Source organism: Anser anser, assembly GCF_964211835.1.
Source record: "Anser anser genome assembly, chromosome: 21".
Taxonomy (NCBI): Eukaryota; Metazoa; Chordata; class Aves; order Anseriformes; family Anatidae; genus Anser; species Anser anser.
The window spans coordinates 3479438-3493951 of record NC_139742.1 but is presented as its reverse complement, the minus strand read 5'-3'; the positions used below and the strand labels follow the sequence as shown (position 1 = coordinate 3493951).

The 14514-nt window shown below is 52.3% G+C and overlaps 1 protein-coding gene across 1 annotated transcript in view; it reads right to left on the bottom strand.

The window, feature by feature from the left end:
* Positions 1-14514, bottom strand: part of LOC310884735 (uncharacterized protein) — a 75107-nt gene that overhangs the window by 32078 nt on the left and 28515 nt on the right. Inside the window, exons 2-6 of the mRNA XM_083806898.1 lie at positions 14002-14149; positions 13142-13300; positions 12324-12519; positions 11559-11696; positions 34-310 (exon numbers count right to left, since the gene is read on the bottom strand). Of these exons, the coding sequence (XP_083663024.1) occupies positions 34-310; positions 11559-11696; positions 12324-12519; positions 13142-13300; positions 14002-14149 (918 nt within the window). The remainder of the gene's footprint in view (positions 1-33; positions 311-11558; positions 11697-12323; positions 12520-13141; positions 13301-14001; positions 14150-14514) is intronic.

Below are 14514 nucleotides of genomic sequence, written 5' to 3'. Positions count from 1 at the left end.
CGGGAGAAAGGGAGGAAAGTGAAACAGACTCACTGGAGTTACCAGTGGCCTGTGGTCCGCTCCTGCCGTGCCCTGGCCTGCCAGGGCCGCTGATTTTATTGTAGGTGGAGTTCAACAGCTCAAAGCCTTCATCCTCAATAGAACGGATTCCCTCCTCCTCCTCCTCGTCTTCCTCCTCGGCCAATGGCATCTCATCAGCAGAGAGCGAAGGCAGGGTGCTCCCATCCGGCTGGAGGTTAAGGGTCTCCTCGGTGTCCTCCCATGCCCGTGGTGGCCCCGAGGTCCAATCTGAATTGGAGAACCTCCAATCCTGAAAAGGAAAAATAATGAAATCTGAAGTTTTCTCTCTTTTTTAAGCCAGCAGCTTGTTTCATCGGGGCTCCGGAGGCCACCACTGCTCTGATGCCCTGTCCTGGTCCAAAGTGCACCCACAAGCCCCTTTCAGCACCAACATGGAGCAGGAGTTGAATGGGCTCCAGGCAGCTCCCCAGCCTTGGGAGAGCTTGTCAGTGCCAGGCAGGTTAGTTCAGCCACCTGAGTTCAACGACATTTAATTTACCACAGTGGTTTGCAAAGGATTTGCTTTGCCTTCAGCTGCCCCACCAAGGGTCACTTTAGAACAGCGCAGGGCACGATGCCTCCCTCCGCCCTACAGCCCCAGCAGAGCCCAGACACCAACCACGGATTGAGAAAAATGGCAATATTGATAGAAACATCCACAAACAAAAGTTGTGAATGTGGAAAAGGAGATAAGAAATAAGCATTACAGTGCCAACCCACACCTGCAACACACTTCGGTTTTACATCCACCACCGATGTCAGTGTCACAGGATGGACTCGTACCCCAAGTCCCGAAGGACCTGATGCTCCTTGGTAATAGCAGTGTTTCCAGCAGCCCCCCACGCCTCCCAGTGCCCGCTCAGAGCTTGCCCTGCGGGGCTGGGCAGCCCAGTGCCAGGCAGCCACCAGAGCCCATGGGACCGTGGCTGGGGGCTCCTTGGGGCTGGTGCAACGCAGCTGAGGAACAGAGTCTGGGAGAAGTCACTAGAGGGAGATGCAGGCCCGTGAGTGCCTCGCTTGGCTGTGGGAGGGGAGCAAGTACAAGGAGACACCAAGCATCCTTCCCAGCGCGCCTTCTTTTGACTGAACCCATTTCTTGGCCTTGATCCTGCTCGGTTGCAAACCCGTCCTGGTGCTCCCAAGCCCCCCCAGCAGCAATCCCACTGCCAGAGGTTCTGCAGGTGAGGACCCAGTGACACAGGTGGCTCTGGCCAAACCCGCTTCTGGAGAGCCCTGGAGGCAGAGGAGCTCAACAGGCAGCAGCATTTTCCAAACAGCTGAACGCTTTGTGTTCAGGTGTGAGAACAACCCGGAGGAATCCACCCCAGGTCACCTCCATCCCACGTTACCTGAGCCCAACCGCTGCAGCTGCAACTGAGCGGGGCTTCGGGCCAGCCCTTGACCCCAGTGCTCACCCAGAGAAAATATTCTTCTGACCCAAGGTGTTATCTAAGTACAGGGATTTGGGGGAGCACAGGAATATTTCCACCTTCAGTTTCAAGGTCCTGAGGATGCAGAGCTGGGTTCTGCGCTGCCTGCTCAGACACACACACCACGTACTGAAGGTCTGACTAAGCCCCGCACTTCAGAGCCACCCACGTCACACTTCTGCTTCAACCAGAGCCAGGAATAACACCACGAGGTGCAATCCAGCCTCCCCCACTGACTCAGAGGCAGCAAGCTCACATTTTGGTGCCCGACACCCATCTAACCCCTCCAGTCTTGTGCGCAGCCCCCACACAACAAAGCTGGTGGTGCTGGGGTGAGGCAGAAACCCCCAGCTCGAGCAAAACTTCCCTCATGCTCAGTCCTGGAGCTGCTGAAGGCAGCCTGACGTCCCTGGCATCGACACAACCACGTGCTCAGCAAAGCCAGGCAGTGGCAAAAGCCTGATTACAAAGAGAAGCTGCCAAAAGGCAGATGACAAAGGGGAGAGCTTCGTTCAGAAATGATGTGGCCGTGCTCTGAGTATACACCACAGATTTTTTTTTTTTAATTTTTTAAAGCCATCGATGATTTGGATTATAATGCAAAGAAGAGGAAGGGTTGGGGGAAGCAAAACACATCACATTCCCACGCTCTAGACCTCCCCTCTCTGTGAACCCCATAAAGTAGCACAGCACTGGGGTGCTGGCAGGGAGCAGCACCCAGTCACCGGCAACGTGGTAAGAAGGTAAGACCCAAGCCCCAAGGAAATCACAGAGCTCTGCTCTTAAATCACTTGGCCATTGTTTTGAACCCCGAAACTGCTGTGATAGGAGTAGAAATGGTGAAGCACACGAGGACGTCTGCTCTACCCACTGTGATGTTGGCTCTCCAGCCAACCACGGCCTTGTGAGCCCCAGGAGGATGAGGCAGGGGCCATCAGTGCTTCTACACCGCACGTTATCAGCCGTACACCTTCCTCCTCCTAGCACGTGGGGTCAAGGTGGAGCAGAGCTGGGAGACCAGAGCTGGGGAAGGCACAGACATGCCCTCCCTCTGATGGACTTTCTCCCCGTATCTCCATTTCGCAGCCTCTCCGCCCACAGCACAGCAATTCCTCTCCTTTCTCCATCCCCCAGTGACCTCCGAGGAGGCAGAGCCCCAGGCATCCGCCCCCCACCACACAGCACCCCCGAGCCCCAGCCCCCTCCTGGATGCTCCCCCAGAGCAGCAGCACCCCAGGCAGCCTGCTCTGGGCACAGGGGGCTGCCGGCCCCCTCTGCAGCCGTCCTTACACCAAGCTCGAGGTGTCGCTCCCCTGGGGGTCCCTCCGGGGGGCTCAGAAGCAGCACTCCCACCCATCTTCAGGAGGCTACCGAGGGGACATCATTTAACAGGGCTTTTAATTAAAACTACCCCAAGGATGCACATCCCTGCCGGATGACTGCTTCCTTGCTACTCCTCACCTGTAGCTCTGCTTTCTCCAGCAGTGGGGCACCTCTCCCCATGGGCCACATCCTTCCCAGGGCTGGGGGCTACGGTCCTGAGCTCAAAGCCCACCTCAGCTGCCCTTGGCTCTGCCCACAAACCTCTCATCAGACCCACAGAGCTCAGGCTTGGCTTAGGTACCACTGCTGGCTTTCTTGAGTCACCATCCCTGGAGGTCTTTAAGAGACGTTTAGATGTTGAACTTAGTGATATGGTTTAGTGGAGGACTGGTTAGTGTTAGGTCAGAGGTTGGACTGGGTGATCTTGGAGGTCTCTTCTAAACCTAGACAATTCTGTGATTCCCATCACCCAGCTCCTAGAGCCTGACCTGGAGTTCCTTGGTAGGAGCGATTAGCATCTTAGAGTATTAACATGCTATAATTAGCAGCCATTAGCTCACTTTCCCCCCAAATAATGCAATTTACAGCCCACACAGTTTGTTAGCAAACCACAGAAAAATTGGGGTCAGCTCCATGCACGCTCCAACATCTGCGCGGCAAATATTTAATGCTATTTGTAAACCTCCACCTCCAGCACCTGGCAACCTGAAGAGGAGCATCTGAAATAGGAAAGGGAATAAAAACTCATCCTGAGGGATGAAAGAGGCTCGGAGGAGCGGTGGCACCAGGCATCAGAGGCTTCTCCACGAGCCTCTTCCTGCAGCCAGGCACGGTAATTAAACCCACGGTCTCTGCAATCACAGCTGCATGATTCAATTTGGGGTTTGGCATGTAGTAAATCCGAGGAGAAATGAGAGCTGGTGGGGGCTGGGGACTTGGCCTCTAGGTTCACATTAAAATAGTTTCAGAAATTGACTCATTCCTGGTTAGATTTGGGTTTGGCTCTTTTGTAGTTGGGGGCGCAGAGGAATTCTTTGGTCTTCCCCAGAGAAAATTTCTCTTATTTTTAACTGAACTTCTCATTAATGGGCAGAGCTGCGGCAATGCAGGACACTGCGGGAGGGCTCTGCAAGCTGGAAGGGAAAATGTTTCAGTCCTGAGGGGGCAAAACGCAGTGCTGAAACCTGCCCCGGGCTGCAGCCTGGGTACCGACCTGCTGCGAGCTCCTACCTCCTGCAGCACCCAGCTTCACAGAGGTGCAAGAAACTTGGCCATGGGCAGTTTTTCATTTCATTTAAGCAGGAACTGACAGCTTTTTTTTGGAAAAAATTGGGGCCTTTTGCTTCCCAGGTCCCTCCTTGGGGTCACAGACATCGTCTCCATCTCTCAGCCCAAACCCCAGCTGAGCCCATTGAGCACCCACCAAGATGCAGGGGGCAAAAAAAACATTTGCTTCACCCCCTAGGCAGATGTCCCCAGACTGTCCACACCAGAAACAGTGTGTGCTTTCAACAGCTGCCTGAAGGGATGATAAAACCGGGTCTCTGTTGACTGCCCTGACATCATCTTCTACCCTACAAAAAAAAGAAAAAAGAAGCCACAGCAGTTTCTGTGTGAGCTGAAGTGAGAAAGAATTGATTTTTTTGTTTTCTTCTGAAAAATGAAATCGTGCAGTGTTGCAGTTTTAATGTTAGGTCTGTTGCTTTGGGAGGGTTTTCTGATTACAGTTTTGAAATACAACTGTAATGGTGAAAATTAAAGTAGTTCACGAGACCCCCATTCCTCCCCCTCACCAAGAATTGTCATTTTTAATTCAATTGGAAAGTATCTTTAAAATAAAATTTGCAATAAATGAAACCATGATACCGAAACGTGTCAGCTACAGCCGCTTCCAAGAGAACTTTACACTTCATCCTGTATGTCTTACAGAGAGGGCAGCCAAGAGAGACAGCAGCACCTCTGCTTCGTGCTGCAGTGCGAGGATGGGATGGTTATGAGGATGGGGTGTTTAAGCCCACAAAACACACGGACATCAGCAGCCAGAAACCCTTTGACAGGCAGAGGACAGAGGAAGGTTGAGCTTAAAGAGATGCTGAGATCCCAACCTCGCTAATACACCACAAAACCCTGGATCTAAAAGCCATTTCTTCAAAGGAAATCAAAGGAAAATCTCCAGTTTCTGAGGTCTGGGAGAGGAGTGAATGGGAGCCCACCGTTAGCGCAGCCTCGGAGACCAGGACCAGGCTCAGAGCTGAAGGGGCTCCTCGGGGAGCTGAGGAACCAAAACACCGATGAGCATCGTGGGCCAGACCTCCACATCGGAGACATGAAAGCTCTCCCCATTGTTTGCTTTACAAAGCACTGACATCGCTGCTAAAATAAAATCCAACATAAACTGTTAGCTGCAGAGGAAAGGCATCTAGGCAATGCTGGGGGATGGCATCAAGCGAGGAAGAGTGTGGTAGGAAGCCTGGGCTCTGCTCCCACTTGCCTAAAATACCAGGCTTAAAGGTTCTTGATGCCAGATGCAGACATGATTAACCAGGAGTGAAGAATTCAGGTGTGCAGTGGGGGGTGTCAGGGCAGGACAAAGGTATTGGTACATTTATACTGCATAAGGGAATGAGGCTCAGTAGGAAGCCGGGGTGCAGCCCTGCAGCCTGCACCAAAAAAGCACTGGAATTTCAAAGAAAATGCTTGTCTGCAATTTTTAAATTCAGCTTGAATGTCTGGCATGGGAAAGGTCCGTACTAGAAGCTCTCATCTGGCGAGCTCCGGGGAAATGACCGGCTCTAAGCTGAAAGTTACTGGTCCCTTACGCACCAGTAATCACAACTGAATTATACGGGTTCTGTGTAAACAGACCAAAGAGCCAAGATCAATAGCATCCATGTTTGCTCCTTTAAATGGCCAAATTTAGAGGTAGAAACCGTTATGAGAAGAACCAGCTGAGAAACCCAATCTGGGAACTGCTTCAGGCAGCTCAGGAGCTGCCCACAGCACAGGAGGCAGAAGGCATAGGGGGGGCGAAACCCCAGAATGACATACGGGGGGGGAACCAGCATGAACTGAAGGCAGGCAGGGGATGCTGCACTGTAAGAGAGAAAAAAGGGGAACAGCCCTGGGGTTAGCGATGGGGAGCCGCATCTGTAGGGGAGCAGTGGCAGAGCCGCCGCAGCCACGTTCCCATCCCATGTTTGGGCAAAGCCAGACGACATGACCAGAAGACAGCGAGATACTTTCCATTCCAGCAGTGACAAGGAGGAGGTTGGAGCCAGAAGGTTTCTCGGTCCAGCCCCGTTGATGCACCCCCGAAGCTCTGACACCGCAGGCTCTCCGCAACACGTGCGTATGTTCGACTTGGCTCAGAGAGCTGGGGGAGTCCCAGGGGACTGGGAACAAGCTTTAACTTGTGCCAATACAAAAGAAAATAAAAAAAGGCAAACAGGAGGCCTAAAGTAATTACAGACATTGTCCCCAAAACAAAGCCCAAGCTAAATAGTGGAGCAAGTGATAGAAGGCTTGTTAATAACGAAATCTCAGATAATGCAATTAATGCCATGGTTTTGAGGCATAATCCTGTGCAACCTACTTGATATCTCACCCAAAGAGATTAAGAGCATCTTGTTGACCCAGAAAAAAACAGTGTCAGGGTAGTGATCCCAGACTTCTGTAGGGCTTTTTACTTGGTACGGCTGCACGACACCATCCAAAAGCTAAATTCGTTTGGTGAACAGGAAGCAGGTTAAAACCCAGCTTGGGGCACATCCGTCCGCAGGAGCCGAGACAGCCAGCGTACCGTGCTGCACTCGCTTTCATCAAGGTCAGCCTAGGGAGAAGGTAATTCAAAGCTTCATGCCTTCCCTAGCAGGAAACACAGGTTTATTAATAGAAACCTCTTCTATCCAACAGTCAAAGGTACAATGCGATTTATGAGCTCGTGGTCAGAGAAAGACAATTTAAAACTATTTAAACTATTTAAAACTATTCCCCCCCCCCCAAAAAAAAAAACATCAAACCCCTGGAAAAGCTTTCTGGGAAAGATGAAAACCAGGACTGGGCTTTTTCCTAAGTGAACTAATTTATAGTAGGAATAATCACCAGGGAACCCTACGGGCTGTGTTCAGCAGAAGATAAAGTCAGACATAATTATACCTGCAGCATCTGCAGCAGGAGCCTGGGGGAAGGAAACTGTCTATTGCAGACCAAAGGCACAGGATCTCGTGTACAAGAGCTGTTTGCTCAACCAAAAAATGGGTTGATTCAGCCCAGTGACCACCCACACCACTGCTTTCCGTGACCAAGGGCAGCAACGTTTGCTCAGCAGGTTGATATATGGCACTCAGGTGCTGCGATTGGGACGGGAATACGTTGTAAGCCTAAATATTAAGATCAATGGTTTCTTTTTAGTGGTCCTTGTGAGCTGCTGCAGAAGCAGCCTGTTTTCACAGAGCAATGCTTGGGGTTCCCTACAGCCTATCACACAGTGGATTTTAAGTGCAATAAACCATCCACAGGCACCTTCTGCTGCCTGAAAAACCAGTTTCAGAGGTCTTCCAATGGCTGAGATATTAGAGCTGCCAGACCCAGGGATAACCACCTCCAGGACGCTGCTGAGAGCAGTGGAGACATTGCTTTGCTCAGGCCGTCAGAGCTCCCCACCGGCCTTCACGACAAACCTGCCGGGATGTTTGAGATCAGCCAAGGTCACCCAAGAAGCCCAAAGGCCAAGGGAACAACAGGGAGAGAGCTGGCAGCACCCACCATTAAGCAATCAAAGGCACTAACAAGAAATTAGCAACTAAATCACCATTAAATGCTCTCAGAAGTTGTGTGTCAGATGGGCCTTCTTCCTGAACTTTAAGTAGAGCCAGCATTCCTCTGGCCATAAAAAACAAAAGCAAGCTTCTTTCCTCTTCTCTACGTATGAATTACCTGTAACCATCACGAGCACCACACTGTGATTTGCTTTCCTCTGTTGGAATGTGTCTTGGCACAAGCAACAACCAGCAAGAAATGCTGTATAGTACACTCCACTATCATCTTTTACCCTAAACACTGAATATTTTAAAATGCCAATAAAGGTTTTGTTTTGTTTTTTTTTTTTTTGTACAAGCTCATTATATTCCATTTGCACTGCTACTACCAAGCACTGCTTAACCCAGCAGAAATACACACTCAAGTTGTGCTGCACAGGAGCATCTCCTCCAGCTTAAGCCTCTGCAAATTGAAGAGCAGAGATCAGGTTTTTGCCCAGTGCATTCCTCTGGTTTATTTGGCCTCTTTCTTCCCAGAACTGTTTCCAAAAAATTACTTGCAAGGAGCTCCCTGGCCACTGGCTCACACATACCGTAAAGCTAAAGAACGATACCAGCCCTACTCGTTTCCCTGATCATGCTCATAAAGCTCTCAGGACATTTCAAAATCCAGATGACATCTAGAAACTAGTTTGGAGAGTCGAGAAGGTTAAACCTGTGAAGAATGGCTTTGGGATCTCACATTAAACTGCTTTGGGAAAGTCCAGAGATGAGCCCAGCCCTCACTCAAGTAAAGAAAGGAAGACAAAAGGGAGCAGAAGTGGGGCAGCACCACCCATCTCTTGAAGATGACCAATAAATAGCAACATACTTTAAAAAAAAAAAATAATCACAAAAGGGATAGACTGCATTTTAGATAAAATTTAGGCTGCCAGTAATAAACAATTCATCTGTTCGCTTCATTCACTTACATCTTCCTCCACCATCTCCATAGCACTCCATAACTAATTAGCCCTAATTAGGAATTCAGGAATTTAGCAATATACTAATTTAGTTCTAAGTGAACAAAGACACAGAAAGCGCAACCCCAAAGCAGAGCTTTGCACAGCCCCAGCAGCAGGGCTGATCTGCTCTTCATTATTTTCAAACTGCGATACGCTCGTAGTGCATTTTTTTTCCTTTCAGTAAATCCAAACGTCAAAGATCCCGAGACGTCTCTGGTCCTGATTAAGTGCTTGAGAAACAAACTTGTCCCAAGCCCAGCGTCTTGTTAGCCTTCCCCTGTAAACGTCACCAGTTCCCTACCACGGCAGCATCTCACTGACCAGGGTTTGATGACCAGCCCCAGTGAGGCGCAGACCGTTTTCCAGATGGGAAGAGCAATTTCACCATTTCGTCTCACCGTTCCAGCTCACCTCAGTACTGAGAGTTCATTGCCACCATCACCATGACACCAACCCACAACACCCAGCAGGACAGCAGCGTGCTCACCCATAAATCTGCCTGCTGCTGTGATATCAGCTCGTGGCTCAGCCCAAGAGCGCAGGACACGAGCCCAGCTGCGAAGCCCACTTGGCCCTGCAGAAGCCTGGCTTACACCAGGGGGCTAACAAGGTGCAGCAGGCAGATTAAGCCAGACAAGACCAAGAACAGAGGCCACGGTCAAGTGGTAAAGGGCAGCGCCTGAGGGGGAGAGGGAAACGCAGAAAGCAATCCCTATTGCCCAGTCATACAAAAAAAAAAATCTCAATTTACATTTGCTGGAAGGCTTCCCCTCAGAGTGTCTGTTTGCATGAACTTGAGCAACAAATCTTGGCTAGAAATCCCAAATAAAACAAACAGAGGCTTTGCAGCTCGCCTCACTGCGAGCATCACCTCCCGCAAGGCTCCAAGAGCAGGAGGCTCTGTCCGAGCTCCTGCCGGGCGGGTGCCGCAGGCAGGCGTTAGCACTGGAGGCAGCAGTCACCCAGCTGCTTCTGCTTGCACTGCACACAGACCTCACCACCCTGCCAGCCCCACTGTTTGCTTCCCTCCAAGAAATCCCAGCCACAGGCAGGTCCACAAACACCGCTGTGCATGCAGTGAGTTGGTCCATGCCTGGTCAGCACCTCCACCCAGCCACCCCTCTCGGGCTCAGTGCAAACTCAGGAAGGTCACCTCGGCTCATCTTGGCTTCCAGCAGCTCCAGTACATGTCAAGGTACATTCATGAGATATTGCAAAAAAATATAAAATAATCATAACTTGTAGCTCTGCCTGGCCGTTTGGCTTTTTATCCGATAGCTCACTGGAGCACCTGGAGCAAACCTGCCCATAGCTCCTGCTGCAGCGCAGGAGAGCCGTACCTGAGCAGACACATCCCAGATTTCGTTGGTTTCCTTTGGCACCTGCACAGTTGGAGAGAAAGAGGAAAAACATCACTGCCCAAGAACTGCACCGATGTAAGTGTGTAGTTATTGCTGGTGCTGGGATTTGAGCACACGCTGCCTGCTCCAGCACGGGAAGCATCCCGGGAGCGCACACTGGGAAGCAGCCAGTCGTGGCGAGCAGCTTCCCATTAAACCTCTCGCGTTGCTGGGTGGCTTTTGCGGTTTCCTTTGTTTTGGTTTCGAAGCTAATCAGCCCTGAGGAGGCCAACAGGGGATTGGGACTGGTGTGATTTGGGCGGAATTACCCTGGCGTTCCAACTCGCAGTCAACTTAGTGAAGCTTAAAATAAAATCTTCTCCCTGCTGGGTAAGCCACCGGAGCCATTCAGTGAGTGTTATGGGCGTTATGGCACAGGGTAGTATTAATAATATCATTAATTGTGATAATAGCACATTAAGAGGAGCCCATCCTTGCGGGCTGCAAGATGGATCTTGTAGCTTGCCAAACCAGAGATTTGCTCTCATTGCTGAGCTGCAGGGAGTGAGTTTGATTTATCTCACAGCACCCCAGCCAGCACCTAAGGGCGGTCAGCAGGGACATGCCTGCGGTCATTTGGTGGATGACCAGGGGTTACATGTCCTGGGAACTCAGCTGTCTCCCTCAAAGCAGGCAGATAACCAGCATGGGCTGTTTTTCACTGCTCTGCATTATCTGCCCCGGCTGTCCCTGCTGCTGGCACCGGGACGAAGTGGCTGGCAGGACCCAGCAGGGCAGATCTCCCATCCCACACCCAGCTCCCTCCCTGACGCTGCCCTTTCCAGCCCCTCACTGCACCCCCAGGGAAGGGTATTACACACAGGAGGCTGATGCAAACCCTGACATTAAGCAATTGTCTTCAGAAAGCCTTGTCCAGGCAGCTTCAAAGCCCTGCTGGCCTGAGACTTCAGCCTGCCCGGTGTGCTAAGTGCCCTCCTGCCACCAAAAATCTCTTAGTGGACTTCAACACTCAGTCAAGAGATGAAGACACTCCTTGGGCAAACTCCTGGCTCCCAAGGAAAGCCTGGGTGCTTTGTGTCCTTGGGAATTTACTATGGGATCCAGGCTTGCGGAGACAGATGTATTTCTTAAAAAATGCTGAATACGGTAATAAAATTAAACCCACAAATTTCCCATTGACAATATAGAGGGAAAAGCCTTCCGAAGGCTGATGCAATGCAGCGATCTTGCTGGATGTGAGCAAGACCTTCGAAGCGATGCACAGCTCCTGGTCCCAGCTCTGCCCCACTCCCAACAGGGAGCTCCAGCTGCAGCACTACTCCGGAGCTGAGCACAACTTTCCTGTGCTCAACACTTGGGCACATGCAGTCATGCACACACCCAGGCTTGCTTTGGCTCCGAAACGCTTCCTCTACCTCATTCTCCCCTTTGCACCAAGCCCATCTGTGACTTCAAGGGAGGGTCTGGATGATGGGAGACCCACCACCACCACCACCACTCAGCTCAGAGCAGGAACCCGAGTCCTCCCAGGCTCCCTTAACCCCCTGGCTTGGTGCTTGCACTCGGCACAGGTTACTCCAAACAGGAGCCCGGTCCAGCACCCCCAGAATTTGGCAGCCACACCTCTGTCCAGGCCGGTGAGAGGTCCCCTGGGGACGGCAGGCGGCTGAGGCCGGGGGTGCACGCTGTGCTGTAGCTGCGGCAGTGCTCGCTGGCGGCCGCTGGGTCTCCCATCACGAAGATCAGCTGCTGTAGGGTGCCCTGGGGGGAAGACACAGACAATTTACCCACCTGCTTCCTCCAGAGGAGAGGGAAAAGTCTGGGGAGTGCACAGCTTCCCAGGGCTTCTTCACAGGCTGCTTTGGGCAGTCACTGTGCAACAAGGCCCCACCAAATCCTTCGCATGCTGACTGCACAGACGACTTCTGTACGTGGCACAAGCCACGGGCACAGCAGATGAGACTGACCCAGAGGTCTGCACCGCTGCCCTGACCCAACTGCAAACACTTGGCACATCTCAAAGCCTTCGTGCAGCTCATCCCCAAACAGTGAAGATCGGCGGTGGGTTTTAGCAAGAGAGGGCAACGGGCTCTTAGGTGGAGCTGCAACCTCCCTTCAACCTCTTAGGGTAGGTTAAATTAGATGTAAGGAAGGAATTCTTCACTCAGAGGGCGGTGAGGCCCTGGCGCAGGCTGCCCAGAGGAGCTGTGGATGCCCCAGCCCTGGCAGTGCCCAAGGCTGGGCTGGATGGGGCTGGGGGCAGCGTGGTGGGATGGGATGGGATTTAAGGTCCCCTCCAACCCAAACCCTTCTCTAATTCTATGATTCATGCAGCTAAAGCAAACTATGTCCCCAAACACAGCCCCGCCAGCTCTGCCCAGCTCTCACCTCGAAGGGGATCTCGAAGGACTCGACCAGGCCCCCGAGGATGACCAGCCCCTCTGTGCTCACTCCCATCCCGACGTGGCCGGACCAGCTCGCTCTCCCCACCAGCCGGCAGTCCACGTGCAGCTCCAGCCCCTCCGAGGAGATGCCGAGAGCCACTCGGTGCCAGCGCCCATCGCTGAGCAGGGAAACCGGGAACCTGCACTCCCCAGAGGGGTTGGGAAGAGACAAAACACAAAATTTGGGTCTGACAGCTCATGTGTCTCACCTGGGCTTCACCCGTAGCAGCTCGCAGGGTCCCTCAGCATCCATCCTCAGTGGAAGGGAGGTGCTGTGACCCTCAAGACCAGAAACCACCACTCCTGGCTCTACAAACAGCTTTTAGCAGGTGACAAGTGTCCAGGTTCCTTACCAAGGAGGTGAGGGTTGCTACTTAGGGAGCCTGAGGGATGGTGCTGGGCTACAGCCGGTCACCAGGAGGTTCAGAACACAGTCCAGGTCGGTAATAAACAGCCTGGTGGCGCCCCGTTTTCTTGCCAAGTCCTCTTTGTACTCTGGACTGGGAACTAGCTGGTGAGACGGTCGACCAGCATGGGCATCTGAACCTCTTTGTTTGTTGCTTTGTTTTCTGCATCATTTTGATGGAGCAGAGTTCGGTCTGAGGGACCATCAGGCAGGAGGGAAAGGAACACAGCCTTGCTTCAGCAGAGGTGGGATGGGAACAGCACTGCTCGGACACCCCACTGGGAAACATTGACTCTTGTGGCCAGTGTCAAGTCAAAGAAAAAAAGGCAGAAAACAGCACGTGAGCTGGGACTTACTCATAGTGTCTCCTCCTCGTGGTGACAAAGACCAAGCCGTAGGGGCTAACCCGGATCTGGAAGAGCATGCGGCTCCGGTGGCTCAGGATGGTCACCAGGCTGGTGTCCTCCTTCAGCGAGTACCTGAGCCTCATCAGCACGCTCAGCTCATCGGCAAACCTGGGGGGGGAAACGGCCTCTGGCACCCTGCAGCAGTGGCTGAATCATCACAGACTGACAGCTTAGGGCAAAAAAATGAGTCACGGCACAAACGAACTGAGTGAGAACAGTAATAATAAAGTGTAAGAAGCCAAGAGCAAGCAGCCTTTCAGATTGTAGGGTCAGGTGCTCAAAGAGGAGCAGCCAGCCCCAAACTAGCACTGCCCGCACAACCTTAATGTTAAACCTCACTCACAATCTCAGCACGTGGCTGTGCACGATTTTCCCCAGGACTCGTGTCTTGCTCACTGCTGGGGTTGGGCAGCATCTCTCACTGCACCCAGGAATGGTGGAAGCAAGCCCAGCCTGTGCCATGCACAGCACGGGTCTGACCTGGTTGCTCCTGTACCTTGGCCTTAGGCAGTGATGAAGGATGAGGTTGTGCCCTCTCCCTCTCCAGTCCTGTGCTGGAGCAGAGAGGTTTTCCTGATGCAAACACCAAGAAAACATCCTCCTGAAAATGGTCGGGCACTGTGCTTCTCCCCTGCACACAACCCACAGGAGCACAAGAAAGGGAAGAAGCACCGAGCTGCCAAGACCGTGGAGGGGATGCGTTGTCTTCATGTTGTGGAACGGGATCCTACAGCCAGCCCTCAAACCCACAGGCATGCATGGGGTGATTCTGAGCCGCCCCCAGCCCCGTTCCCCTTCCAGAAGCCCACCTGTCCCCAAAGGCCTCCCTCGTAGGGATGCTGAGCGTGGAGTACTGCCCGATCCCCAGGACGCTGCAGTTGGCCTCATCGTAGCTGAAGGAAGTATTGCTGAGGTCCTGTGCGTGGGAGGTTATTTTGTCCAGCAAGTTCACTTCATCTGCATGGGGAAAAGAGACAATCAGCAGCTGAGCTGCCTTCGTGGCGGGGCTCTGCTCGTTGTTCTTCCTAGAAGATGGACAACAGCTGAGCCCCCAACAGGATGAGAAAGAAATGTGAGGAAAATGAACACAGGTCACTAATTCAGCAAACAGCTCAGGCCAAAATGAACAACTCAGATAGCCTCAGAAGCAGCCAGGTGATATTTCTGAAATACAACATGCATTTTGAGACCACAGACAAGAAGGGCCATTCCCACCCCAGCAGTGGTGGTACCTTTATGACCCGTTGGGATGCTCAGGACCACAAAGTTGAGCTTAGGGCACATGTCCCAGCTCAGCTGGGTGCACAAAATCCTGCCCAGTC